Source organism: Rutilus rutilus (genome assembly GCF_951802725.1).
Source record: "Rutilus rutilus genome assembly, chromosome: 2".
NCBI lineage: Eukaryota > Metazoa > Chordata > Actinopteri > Cypriniformes > Leuciscidae > Rutilus > Rutilus rutilus.
This window is the reverse complement of record NC_140210.1, coordinates 54,361,829-54,375,409: the sequence shown is the minus strand read 5'-3', so window position 1 is coordinate 54,375,409 and position 13,581 is coordinate 54,361,829. Positions and strand designations below refer to the sequence as shown.

General features: G+C 36.9%; 1 protein-coding gene across 1 annotated transcript in view; it reads left to right on the top strand.

Annotated features, from left to right (window-relative positions):
• Nucleotides 1–123: 123 nt before the first annotated feature.
• The window catches only part of LOC311286873 (adhesion G protein-coupled receptor E3-like), a 34,897-nt gene continuing 21,439 nt past the window's right edge, over nt 124–13,581 (top strand). The window contains exons 1-8 of the mRNA XM_084403321.1: nt 124–307; nt 1,199–1,318; nt 1,444–1,625; nt 1,735–1,896; nt 1,972–2,172; nt 2,250–2,482; nt 2,566–2,632; nt 2,715–2,806. Of these exons, the coding sequence (XP_084259447.1) occupies nt 139–307; nt 1,199–1,318; nt 1,444–1,625; nt 1,735–1,896; nt 1,972–2,172; nt 2,250–2,482; nt 2,566–2,632; nt 2,715–2,806 (1,226 nt within the window). The 5' untranslated portion in view covers nt 124–138. The remainder of the gene's footprint in view (nt 308–1,198; nt 1,319–1,443; nt 1,626–1,734; nt 1,897–1,971; nt 2,173–2,249; nt 2,483–2,565; nt 2,633–2,714; nt 2,807–13,581) is intronic.

Sequence of the window (13,581 nt, the reverse complement as noted above, 5' to 3'; positions counted from 1 at the left end):
AAATAATCAAATCAAATGTAATCGTCAGTTACATGATTGACATCGCAGGTATGATTAATTGGCTTTCTTAATATTTACATTTACAGTATTTTTTTTTTCTTCTGATCAATAAATTAGAATGTGACCAATGTTTTGAATATGGTCCTCAACGCTTCAGGAGAGATTTCAGAGTCTTCATCATCAGTCAGCCCAGCTGTACTAGCCTCCAACGGAAACCATGTGTTAAAAGCCAATGAGAAACTCATCTCTACATTGGTGAAGCCGACAGACACACATGACAGAGTCAATTTTACTCTTGATGCTGTTGGTGAGTGGAGAAACTGTTATTATTGATGATGAAACTGAGCTTATATATGATATCAGGGAGTTTATATAGTCTAGCGCAGGGGTTCTCAAACTCTGGACCACAAGATCCAGGCCTTGTCCACACGGACAAGGGTATTTTTATAACTGTGACTTTTTTTTTTACACGGTTTGGCCATTCGTCCACGTGGAAAGGCAGTATCAGGTCACTGAAACCGAACATTTTTGAAAACCCCTGCCAGGGTGAGGATTTCCAGAAACGGCAGATGCAGTGTTGTCGCGTAGACTGTAAAACCGGGGTTTTTGCTTCTGATTCAGGCTTCTGATTGGCCAACGTGACTTTACGATCGCCGCCTGCTGGTGTGGCATGCTCTTGACAGCGCTTAATAGCGTGTTTTTGCATTTTCATAGGCAGAGATTTCTTTTAGACCGAGCATATCTGGACAGGATTTCTTTTTAAAACGCAGGAGGAAAATCTCCGGTTAAAAAAATACCTGTGTCCGTGTGGACTATAGGCCCCACTTTCCTGGAGTTTAGCTCCAACCCTAATCAAACACACCTGAACAAGCTAATCAGTGTTTTCAAGATTACTACAATGTTACAGGCACACAGCAAAATCCCCAGTGTTAATACAACACTGCTCAGAGTACATATTGTCCCAATCTAAAGAGTGTTAAAAGTGTTAAAGTTAATTTACTTAATTTACTCTGGGGATTTTGCTGTGAACAAAGTTAACCGATTAGTTCAAACTAGTAATTAGATGAAATAGTTATTTTATTTGAGTCTTTTGTTATTATTATTTTAGTTATTGTTTTGTTTTTTGCACATTTGTGCAGATTGAATCAACTTTAATAAAAACAAAAAACAAAACATAACTGCTTATTTTCTAAATCAGAGGTTGAAGTCTTCATGGTTGGACCCAGTGTCACCTTAGATAAAATCCCTCGACTTGTCACGACAAATTGTTCTGTGGACATCGATCTCATTGGGATCGCCAAGAACAACAGTGAAACAAGTATGTGAGATGTGTTTTAATACAACATTTTAAATAAAACATTTTTAGAAGATATATCACTAAACCACATTTAACTAAAGGTTTTAATGTGTTGAATACAAGTTTCTTCTGTTTCTGTCACATAGGATCAGCTGCTGTGGCTTTCATGAGTTATAACACAATGGAGAATCTACTGAAGCCAGACTTCTTCAACACATCAAATGACACGATTAACACCATGATGTCCACTGTGATCTCAGTTACTCTTCTCAAAACCACCAACACTAAACTCACCAAACCAGTCAAATTCACCTTCAAACACATCAGAGTGAGAGACTGAAATGTGTTTTTGTCCAACCTGAGAACTGATGAACATCTGAAAACATCTAATATTCAGAGTTATACTATTTTCTGCATGTTCTTTCTTCTTTTTGCAGGAGTTTGAGCCCGGCAGTCCTCTGTCCTGTGTGTACTGGAGCATCAGCGAGTGGATTGTAGATGGTTGTTCTGTTTTAGAGACCAACAGCAGATACACTGTGTGTTCCTGTGATCATCTGTCCACATTCGCTCTCATCATGCAAACCAGCCGCCCATCAGAGGTACGAGAACATTTATAGTGAGCATTGAAGAACAGCACAGATTTGGCACTCATGTACTCTGACATGTTTCCTCAGAGCGACTCAGAGCTGGACGTGTTGAATTTGGTGTGTGTGATCGTGGGGCTGGTGTTCTTCAGTTTGGCCCTGTTGACCTTTGCCCTTTGTCAGTGGAGTCCTGGAGTGAATAATGTGGCTCGAATCAACCTCTGTGTGAGTCTTCTGTTGGCTCACCTTCTGTTCCTGCTCACACAACAGTTCCTGAGCCACATACATCAGGTGAGAATGATGAAGGAGCCCTACAGCTCAGCACAGTCTCACTGAGAATCATCATAACCATCTCTCATGATCTCCAGGTGTTGTGTGCCGTGATATCAGGTGTGCTGCACTTCCTCTTTCTCTCCGGCTTTGTGTGGATGTTCATTGAAGCTGTGCTGCTCTTCATCTGTGTGAAGAACCTATCGAAGATCAGCTCCAAAAGGAGGGGGGTGCTTAGCAGTAGATTCCTGTGTGTGATTGGATATACGGTTGCTCTGGTTGTGGTGGCTGTGTCTGCTGGGGTGAATCCTAAAGGCTACGGAAGTGAACAGTGAGTTTAGTTTGAGAGACTCAGAGATCAACACCTTCATCCTTCATGTTTGTTCATTTAATTATTTTTCTTCCTCTAAACAGGTGCTGGATTGAAATGGATGAAGGCTTTATCTGGAGTTTTCATGGACCTGTTTGCGTCATACTAGCAGTAAGCACATTTCTCATCATGACTTTGTGTTAAAAGGAAAAGTGATTAAAGATTAATTCCTGTTGTTTCTCTTACTGTGCAGTTAAACATGATTCTCTTCATCTGCATCATCATCAGTCTGACCTCCACCTTGAAAAATCTGAACGCTGAAGTTTCACATATGAAACGAACCAGGTAAAAAACAATATGATTTGAAATGTGTATATATATTGTTATATGCTGCATATTTCTAGACACCTTTAACCTTATTTTGATTATTCTCGGGTTAGGTAAAGTCAAATGTGTCCTAAATCATAAGCATCTGAATTTTTATACTCAAAGACTTTTGGCAGGCGAGAGTAGCAAAAAAGTTTCTGAGTTTCAATTAAATATAGTTTTATTATCTACATGTTAATTAGTTTACATATAAAGTACTAATATATAAAAAACAAGACAAAACAACATCAAGAGTAAATCGTTTACAAGCGTTGTAACACCGGAGAGGCCATTACGAATCAGCGTCTGCCTTCATCTTCTCCTTTCAGCCTTTTATAGATCATCTGATTTCTTGAGGTCGTCATCTTTGGAAATCCCCTTATAAATGATCAGTCTCTTACAGACAATTTATCCAATCCTAAGTCTTGAGGTGTCATGAGTTCTGGGAATTCATTTCAGACCTGTCTTTGTAAAGCCTTTCTCCTCTTAGTCTTCCTTCTTCAGACTTTTCTTCTTTGTTGCATTCTGCGCTTCGTCTGCAACACATCTGACGGTAATGCTTGCATTTATCTTCTTTCTTTAGCAAAGCTCTTTCTAATACATGTTTTGTTCTGTTGAGGCAAAAACAAATATACAGGATCAGGCATAAGAGACATCAATGATTCAAATTGTCCTTAAAATATATTTATTCTTGCAAGAATGTTCCCAGTCCATCCACAGTCCAGCTGCAGGCGGAGTGAGACCCAGAGCAGGGGTTGGCCAGCTTCTTTATAGTGTTCTTTTCAAAACTATCTCCTGTCACCCACCCCAAACACAAGGAACAAAAGGGACCCCCCTTGACCCCGGGAATCCTCTCACCTCTGAAGTCCCACACACACACACCCTGCAGCTGTATCAACATCACAAAACTCAAAATACAGCAAAAGAACACATGGCATTCTTTTGTTAAATCATTGAAAATTAAATATAGAGAAAATATCAATTTTCCCATAACAATTCCTCCTCTTTATCATTCTCTGATAAACAATTTGCTTTCATTAACATTAGGTATGATTATAACAACTTAAAAACACCCTTGTTTCTAATTCTGCATCAAACCCATAAATTATAAGAGTTGTTTCAAGTCTTTACATCACAGTTACCTTTCATATCTGATTTTTGTATACCTGATCACTCTACTTGAACTTTGAAAGAAATAAGAAAAATAAACAAATAAAAATAAAAACTTTAGGAGCAAGCAAGTAAACATTTTATCTGAAGCCAGGCTAAATGGATAAGCACTGCTACCGCATTCCCGATAAATCGGACCCTCAGTCACTCCAGTATAACTTAAAGCATAGTAAGAATAAAGGATATTATAATACCGAAAAAACGTAAATGATTATAATTTCAACTTCTGTTACTCGTACCATCTGCATAATTTTGTTCACCCTTAGGATAGACTGTACCCATTAATAACAAAATGATCAGAATAACACATACAATCATAACACTATGTATTCAGCCTTTTTCAATTAATCACAATATTTTGTCAGGAAATGGTTTTACTTCTAAAACTATATTTAATTAAAATCTATTTAATAAAATCTAACCAGAAAAGTTTTATAATTTGATCATTCGTTGTTCGAAATTATCCCTGACTTTTCCATTACATACCGTCTTTCTTCTTATCACCATACTTCACATTAATTAATAGATCTTCTACCTGAAAACACATTTTTCTTTGCACAAGTCAAATTATTAGATTTATATTAATACTAAGCCCTAATTTGATTCAATCAAATAAAATCACAAAACTTTTCTTCAACATTAATTGGTCAACATTTTTCTATGTTCGTTGCCCCGAGGACGTTCCATCTTCACCATTTTGACACTTTGCGCACCGTTGCAATGGTCTTTCCAACGTTGGCTGAAGAGGTATGTTTCTAGCACATCCTTGATTCTTCACTTTATTCTTTGCGTTGACGTATGGGGTTGCTGATGTTGGTTGGTGTAGTTTAAGGTGAGATGCTTGGACCCAGATCTCACACTCTCCAATCATTTTCAAATCCTTACAAGATTTTCCCTTAGATCACGATCGCACCCCCACTGGAATGAGTCGTTTACTGTCTGCTGTCACCTGTGAAAGCAGACCTTAAGTGATTTTGTTAGTGACCGCTTGTCTTGTCGTCCCTTTTGGTGTGACCTGTGGAATTTTCAACCTGAAACATATCATCAAATAATGTCTTGCTCATTGAATAGCACTCAGGGTCCTTTTCCCCTGAAAAACACTCAACCCACATTGCTCATGTTAACAAAACAATACAGAATCAGTTCTGTTTGGTTCAATCCATCCTGACATCCTGCAAAATGAAAATTTTAAGTTAAGCATTGCACAGGTGTTGCACCTTTCTTTCTGACACAATAATAACCCAGGCCAGGATAACTAGTCAAATTCATTCATAGCTATTGTTTTCACTAGGCACAGTCTGCCCTGCCATTTCACTCCTGTGCTGGTTTTAGACAAGTTATTCTAACCCCCTGGGCTTTCCTGAATGCAAATGGTCCTTCTGACCCCCTCCTGGGCTTTCCTGTCCTTCTGACTAGGGCTGGGCGATTTAAATCGCGATATTGTTATGCGCATCTCATCAGTAATGCCGGTTCCTTGATTAGTAGTAAATCGCCATCACCTGCTTTCAGATGAAGCGGCATTTACTACAAAGAGCCGTAGTTAACTGACAAGCTGAGCCAAATCACATCAATATCGTGGACGTATCGCCAGCGATATTTAATGCGATATGGCTCAGCTTGTCAGTTAACTACGGCTCTTTGTATACAGCAAAACCTCCAGTGTTAAATTAACACCCCTGGGAGTGTATGAGTCCACACTCAAGAGTGTTTACGTTAATGAGATAACTAAGTGATTAATTTAGTGATGATTGCGCATTATTGAAGACACCTGATGTTAACAAGTAGAATCACTGAAGGAGAAAATCGCAAATTGTAAGTTACCATTATTGTGATGGGTAGTTGCTTTAGTTGGGCTCTGACCCTTTCATGTGTACTTTAGATTTTGTTTGGCGGTTGTATCTGAGTTAAAACTGCCAGTTGAACAAAGAAAAAAAAGTGATCTTTGTTGGTTATATTATGACAATCATCATTTGAACTTGATCACTGAGCTCATTAAGATCTTTCTTTATGACTTCGATTTATGTTGTTGGTTACAGCATAACTGTGAATCTGAATAAATGGCCAGAATTTTTGATATAAAGGATTTCTTAAAACTTGTTTAAAAAAAAAAATCTCTCTTTTAGGCACACACAGATGTGAAGATTCAGTCTATGCATCTCAACAATGGTGAGGAGCAGAATATTCAATGAGGAAAAGTAAATTACATAGACAATTCAGATCATAATTTATTCATACCGCAATGCATGATGGGCGCCATTAATGAGTTGTGATTGGTGGCAGCCACTGCAACATGCTTTATTATTGTCACCACCATTGTTGAGATTCACAGGCTGATTATTGATGTCTGAACGTCTTTTTGATTAGAGCACTGTTTATTAAATATTTTGAATTATAAGTAAAGTCCTGATAATCATAGGCTGAAGAATCACAAAACTGCTGCTAACAAGTTAAACCAAACTATCTTAATATGTTTCACTTCTCAGATCACAGTATGATTATGTCAAAACATAACCAACACTATAAGATAACATTTTACTTTGTTCATTTAACTGTTATGAATCAATAACAGCAGACAAACAACAGTAAATATTAAAGTAAACATATAATGGTCTAGAGCCCAACTAAAGCAAACACCCATCACCTTAATGGTAACTTACAATTTGTGCTTTTCTTCTTCAGTGATTCTGCTTGTTAACATCAGGTGTCTTCAATAATGCTCAATCATCACTAAATGAATCACTTAATTATCTTCTCAGCCCTAAATGCCGCTCCATCTGAAAGCAGGTGATGGTGATTTACTACTAAATCAAGGAACCGGCTTTACTGACGAGATGCGCATAACAATATCGCGATTTAAATCGCCCAGCCCTACTTCTGACCCCCCTGAAGAGTTGAAAGGCTCTTATCTGACCATTTGTTCATGTGTGTGTGTGTGTGTCTTTGCTCATGCCATGTGCGCAAAAGTCTGCATCTTCTGTAAAGAAAAACAAATGTTGAGGTTATTGTCACATAGTTTTCTTTTGTCTGCTGTGCTGTCGCATCTGCCCTGGCGTTTCCTGTCGAAACAATTCTTGTTATTAGCACACTTAAAAATACAAACAATGCCCACACCAATTTTGTTAGGGGGAAGAATGGCTTCTTGCAGGGTTTTTACCCAATTAAACCCAATGTCCTTCCAACATTTATCTTCCCACCTGTGCGATGGCTTTCAGCAAATGTGAACCCCTTAGTAAATCATATTTGGCAACTGTTATCATCCTCCTCTTGATGCACGAGATCTCATCTCATGCATCAATTTAACATAATAAGATTCTCTTACATTTATCAGACGCTTTTATCCACAGCGACTTACATTTCAAGGTACACATTTACATTCTTATCAGTTCTTGCTTTCCCTCGGAAATCGAACCCATGACCTTGGCGTTACAGGTGCCAAACTCTAATGTTTGAGCTACAGGAAAACTGCAATATTTGTTCATATTTATTTGGTAACATTTGTTTGGATAAAGTTTACTAACCCAAACGTTGTCCTTCAGCCAAATTTCCGTTAGACATCTTTCTCTGCCTCTGAAATAAAAATATTACTTAAAGCCACAATTTTATCTTCTTATCAAATTGTTTTAAGGCAACGGCCCCTAGTCTCACAGCGTTTCTTGCTTTTCAGGCCTATTGTTTGGTCTCTTAAGCAACTGTCATCTACGAACATTCTCCAGGTCATCAATTGGTCAGGTCAGGTCGTGGTGTGCACACTTCGTCAACGTCAGTCGAATAACAATCTCCCCTTTTTACAGTACATAACTGTTAAGGGCTCTCTGGATAATCTGATATTTACTTAGCCTACGTGTTTGTTGCTGTCAAATCTATAACTTTTTCTCAACACATGACTGACGGCTATCTACGACTTCACAATTCTAATTTACACATCAATACTTAAACCTGTCCAGAAAGTAATTCAAATCTACTGCACATCATAAATGACCAAAATAATAATTAACAGACAGAGCTCGATGATCAATCAACTTAAAGCTCGTCCTATGTTCTGTGTTGCCTTCTCATCAGATTGACTCACAATCCTCAGCTTACTTTCAAATTTGTCATTTGCCTTAACCCATCTATAATGCTAAAACACTCTTTCCAGAGGTTAATGACTCATTTATACACACTATTCAGACAGAATAGTTGTCCTAAACTAACACATACTGTACAAAACATGAATTAACACTCACACTCATCTATGAACTGCTCATATTTCTTATTCATATCTTTTCTCTAAAAAGATTTAAATTTTAAATGACATTTTAACCTTACATTTTACTGTATCTTTTATCTAATGTTTTTATGGCCTCTTAACCAGTTTCAAAGCATGTCTGTTCATTATTCATCTGATTTTAGAAAAGTCAGCTGGATTGTTTTGGTGCATAATTATTACTTTGCTTCAGCTTTCTTTGGCTGACTGATAACAGAAAGACAGACAGAATCTCAGTCTCTTTCTCTCTCTCACTACACTGTAAAAATGAATACGCTATATTTACTCAATAAAATTGTGGCAACAGATTACAAGCAATATTATTAATTAAATTGAACAAATTAGAATTGAGTAATAATTTATCAAATTAATTCCTTAAAAGGTAACCATTTAAAATGAGTAAAATTTTTATTGGCAACATTGAAGACACCTGATGTTAACAAGCAGAATCACTGAAGGAGAAAACCGTAATTGTAAGTCACCGTTATGGTGATCGGTGTTTGTTTTAGTTGGGCTCTTGACCTTAAATCATTAACTTTAGATTTTGTTTGGCTGCTGTACTTGAGTTATAACAGCCAGATGAACAAAGAGAAAAGGTGATCTGATGGTGTTGATTGTGTTTTAACACTCATTATTTCACCTGAATCGCTGAACTCATACAGAGCCCAATGTCTGGGTTGTGTTTATTTTATTAATTATAGCAGCACTGTCCTTGTACAGCATAATATGTTTAGCCTTTTCAATGAAATTCAAATGATTAAAAAAAAAAAAACTTTTTTTTATGTAGGTACACACAGGCATCAAGATTTAGCGTATGAATCTCAGCAATGGTGACAAACAGATCACCTCTGATCATAAGCTCATTATATATTCATGCAGCAATGCATGATGGGAGCCATGAATGAGTTTTGATTGGTGGAACCCAGAATGCACTGCAACATGCTTCATAAATGTCACCATTGTTGAGATTCACAGGCTGATTCTTGATGTCTGTGTATTTAAAAACGAAATCAAATTTTTTTTGTATATTAGATATATTAGATAATTAATTATAGCAGCTCTGTCCCTCTACAGTATAATATTATTTTAACTATATGAGTTCAGAGAATCAGGTCAAATGATTGTGAAATAATGATTATGTTAAAACACAACCAACACCATCAGATCACCTTTTCTCGTTGTTCATCTGGCTGTTATAACTCATGTACAGCAGCCAAACAAAATCTAAAGATAATGATTTAAGGTCAAGAGCCCAACTAAAACAAACACTGATCACCATAACGGTGACTTACAATTACGGTTTTCTCCTTCAGTGATTCTGCTTGTTAACATCAGGTGTCTTCAATGTTGGCAATAAAAAATAAAGAGTTCTTAATTCATCTTTGACCTCTGTCTGTTATTTCGATATTTTTGTTTGAATTTTTTTTTAAATTTTACTTATTTTAAATGGTTAACTTTTAAGGAATTAATTTAATTAATTATTGCTCAATTCTAATTTGTTCAATTTAATTAATAATATTGCTTGTAATCTGTTGCCACAATTTTATTGAGTAAATATAGCGTATTCATTTTTACAGTGTATAAGCAAATAATCTTTTCAACAGCCTCCTAGGACTGTAACTAAAATAATCATAGTCATAGTCAATCCTTAATAGTTCACACATGTCAAAATGCAAATGTTTGACTCAAATTAGAACCATTACAACAATCTAAAATACATTATGCTATGATCTTTTCTAAGGTTATCTTTAGTTTAAAGACTCAATTTACCTAACCTTTGTTTTCCAGAAAATTCTCTTGACTCACCACAAGTTGTTCTCATCTTTAGCCACCACCATATCTTATAATGGTCCTTTGTCATGTCTAATGATCTACAGGAGTCAGAACTGACACATTAGCAGAGGTGGAGATTCCAGGGGTCAGAAAGTAAAAGTCCTGCCATATATTTATTCCACCCATGAACTCACACAGCAAACACTCCAGTGTTAAATGAACTCTCCTGGGAGTTTATTTGGCTCCAGACTCAAGAGTGTTAAAGTTAATGAGATAATTAAGTGATTGTTTGAGTGATGATTGAGCATTATTGAAAACACCTGATGTTAACAAGCAGAATCACTGAAGGAGAAAATCTCTTTTTTAAGTTGCCATTATGGTGATCGGTGTTTGCTTTAGTTGGGCTCTTGACCCTTAAACTAATAACTTTAGATTTTGTTTGGCTGTTGTATCTGAGTTATAACTCTCAGATGAACAAAGAGAAACGTTGATCAGGTGGTGTTGGTTATGTTTTGACATAATCATAATTTGACCTGAATCACAAAACTCATTTAGAGAGTTAGGTTTACCTTGTTGATTATAGCTGCCTGTGATTCTAATATTATGCCATGTTAATCATTTTCAATGTAATCAGAAAGATTTCTTGAAAGTTGTTCTGATCAAAGGACTTTAAAAAATTATATTATTTGGACACACTGACACCAAGAATCAGCCTGTGATTCTCAACAATGGTGACAATAATAAAGCATGTTGCAGTGCATTCTGGGTGCCACCAATCAAAACTCATCCATGGCTCCCATCATGCATTGCGGTATGAATAAATTATGATCTGTATTGTCTTGTTTTCCTAATTGAATATTCTTTTTGTCACCATTGTTGAGATTCATACACTGAATCTTGATGTCTGTGTGTGCCTTAAAGAAAGATTTTCTTTTTCTTTATCAGAACAACTTTTAAGAAATAATTTGAATTATATTGAAAAATCTGGATCTTAATCTGTAGAATTACTGTGATGTTGTAATGACCAATATACATTTAAGTCAGAGATTAGGCTCTAATTGAGTTCAGTGATTCAGATCAAATTATGATTATGTTCAAATATTACCAACACCACCTGATCAACTTTTCTTTTTGTTCATCTGGCTGTAATAACTCAGATCAACAGCCAAACAAAATCTAAAGATAATCGTTTGAAGGTCAACTGCCCAACTAAATCGAACACTAATCTCCATAACGGTGTCTAAAATTGTGATTTTTCTCCTTCAGTGATTCTGCTTGTTAACATCAGGTGTCTTCAATAATGGTCAATCATCACTCAATCAATCACTTAATTAGCTCATTAACTTTAACACTCTTGAGTCTGGAGCCAAATAAACTCCCAGGAGAGTTCATTTAACACTGGAGTTTTTGCTGTGTGAGGTCATGGGTGGAATAAACATATGGCAGGACTTTTACTTTCTGACCCCTGGAATCTCCACCTCTGCACATTAGTTCAATATCAACACAATCTCTGTGTTTTCCTTGCCCATCAGGCAACTAACATTACAACATTTTTTTGTTACTGTCTCCACAACAGATAATTATTAGTTCAATGGTCTCTGCTGGCTCTTGAATGCCCATTCAGATCAGCTCTTAACCTATAATTGTCTTTTCTTCAGGGTGTTGTCCCCTGGCATAGTTGAAAATGCTTGTCAAGATGAAAAACAAGCCATACAATCAACGCGGTTTCTGGTGAGTGGTATAGGGGCTCACATTTTCTGGGGCAGACTGAACTTCTTACAGCTCATCTCGCCTCTCAATGATCTGCTGATGCTGGTGGCCACTCAATCATTCAGCGCCACTCTCATATCCATCTCACATAAAAACACCTCCATCAGGAGATGCCCAGTGTTTGTGGCGTGACCCACCTGTCTTAGGTTGCCCTTTTGGCCAAAAAAGATCTTACCCGTCCCTGGGGTAATCACTTCGTACACACTGGTAACCGCTCTTCCCCGTAACAGAATCTGTGACTGTTTTCTTCAACATAATCAGTTGTTTTCTGGAGTTTAGGAAAGGCACATTCAAGAGTCACACAGAGCCATTCGGACCTAATAGTGTTGCAGGGAGACAGGTTAATAACAACAGTATTTAATCACTTAAATTCATTAATCATCTTAAAGGTAGCAACCTGCTTAGATTATAGTCAGTGAATTTAGATCACAATCGTACATTCAGTGTACTGTTACTTCTGTAGCCGGAGCCATCGGCCCTGTTTTATGGTGGAAGCTAAAATGAGAGCTAAAAGTCTCTGGTCCTAAAATAAACAAGTCCTAAACAGTGTTATTTTAAAGACTTCTTTAAAGTCATTCAGTTGTACTTTTAAAACATTTACAAAATGTCCTCTAAATTTGTCAAATCTGAACTGCCTGTAGCATGATTTGTTTTAGCTTTTCCATATCTATGATGTTCAACTGAAACACTGTGCTTTACACAGGCTCAGCTAACAGCTTTCAGCTGACATTGAATGAGAGAGAGACTCTTGAGGCATTCAGGACTGGTACACTGCACTTTTAACTTCAGACTTTATCTGCCATCTTTTCTTTAACTGTAGCCCATCTTAAGGCATCTTTTTCATAAATTACATGTATTGTAATTTAGACATTACAAATATCCACTCAGAATGAGTCTCTGTTGTACTGAAACTGTGGCAGTTTCAGTCACAGCACATGCCAGATTTAGATAAGCAAATTGTTTCAGCAAATCACAAGCTTATCTTTTAAAATCAACACTAACAAGCTTTTGTTTAATCAAATGCCTTTTACACATTTTACATTTAGCAACTGTTAATCCTGTAACACTGCTTCTGTTTATTATTCTAGTTCTTAATAACGTTTAAAATTTCATTTCAATTTTAGTTGTCAGGTTCCCAATTCACCTTTGGCTAAGCCCCGCCCCCCTTAGTTACTGTTGCTACGTCCGACAACTTCATATTGTTCGACTGTGTCAACACGGTGGCGGTAACGTTAGTCACCTTCAAAACTACCACAACAGCGTGTCTGTAACATTAACGTTAGGTGTTTGTATCTTGAATAACAAAGTTAGCTAACATCCAGCCTCTAGTCAAAACATACAATCCTTACTTACGTGATAACTAAACTATCGCTAAGCTTGCTTGCTAGCACCTTGATTCTTCATTAATTAGGGTAGAGAACCGAAATCATAACCTAAAACAGCATAAAACTGTCTAACTAGTATAACTTCACAGTAAGGTTAAAAGCAAAATGTACCTAAAGCACACAAAAGTGTGCTTGTTGATCCTTGAGGGGTTTAGCTGACTGTGAGGACGTCCACACAGTTTAATCCAAAGATGACACTTGTCAGGATTTGACTTCGGTTTTGGGAAGGGAAAAAAACGGACACCCCCCTCCAACCTCTCTGGGAAACGCATATCTGTGTTACAAATGCCCCAGGCACAACGTTTAACCATATTTTTGATAAAACTACGACGGTAATAGCCTGCCGAGACCAAAAATATGAGACGCCTGTGTTAAAGTCAATGGAGCGCTGTGAAAAAGTGTCGGACCTC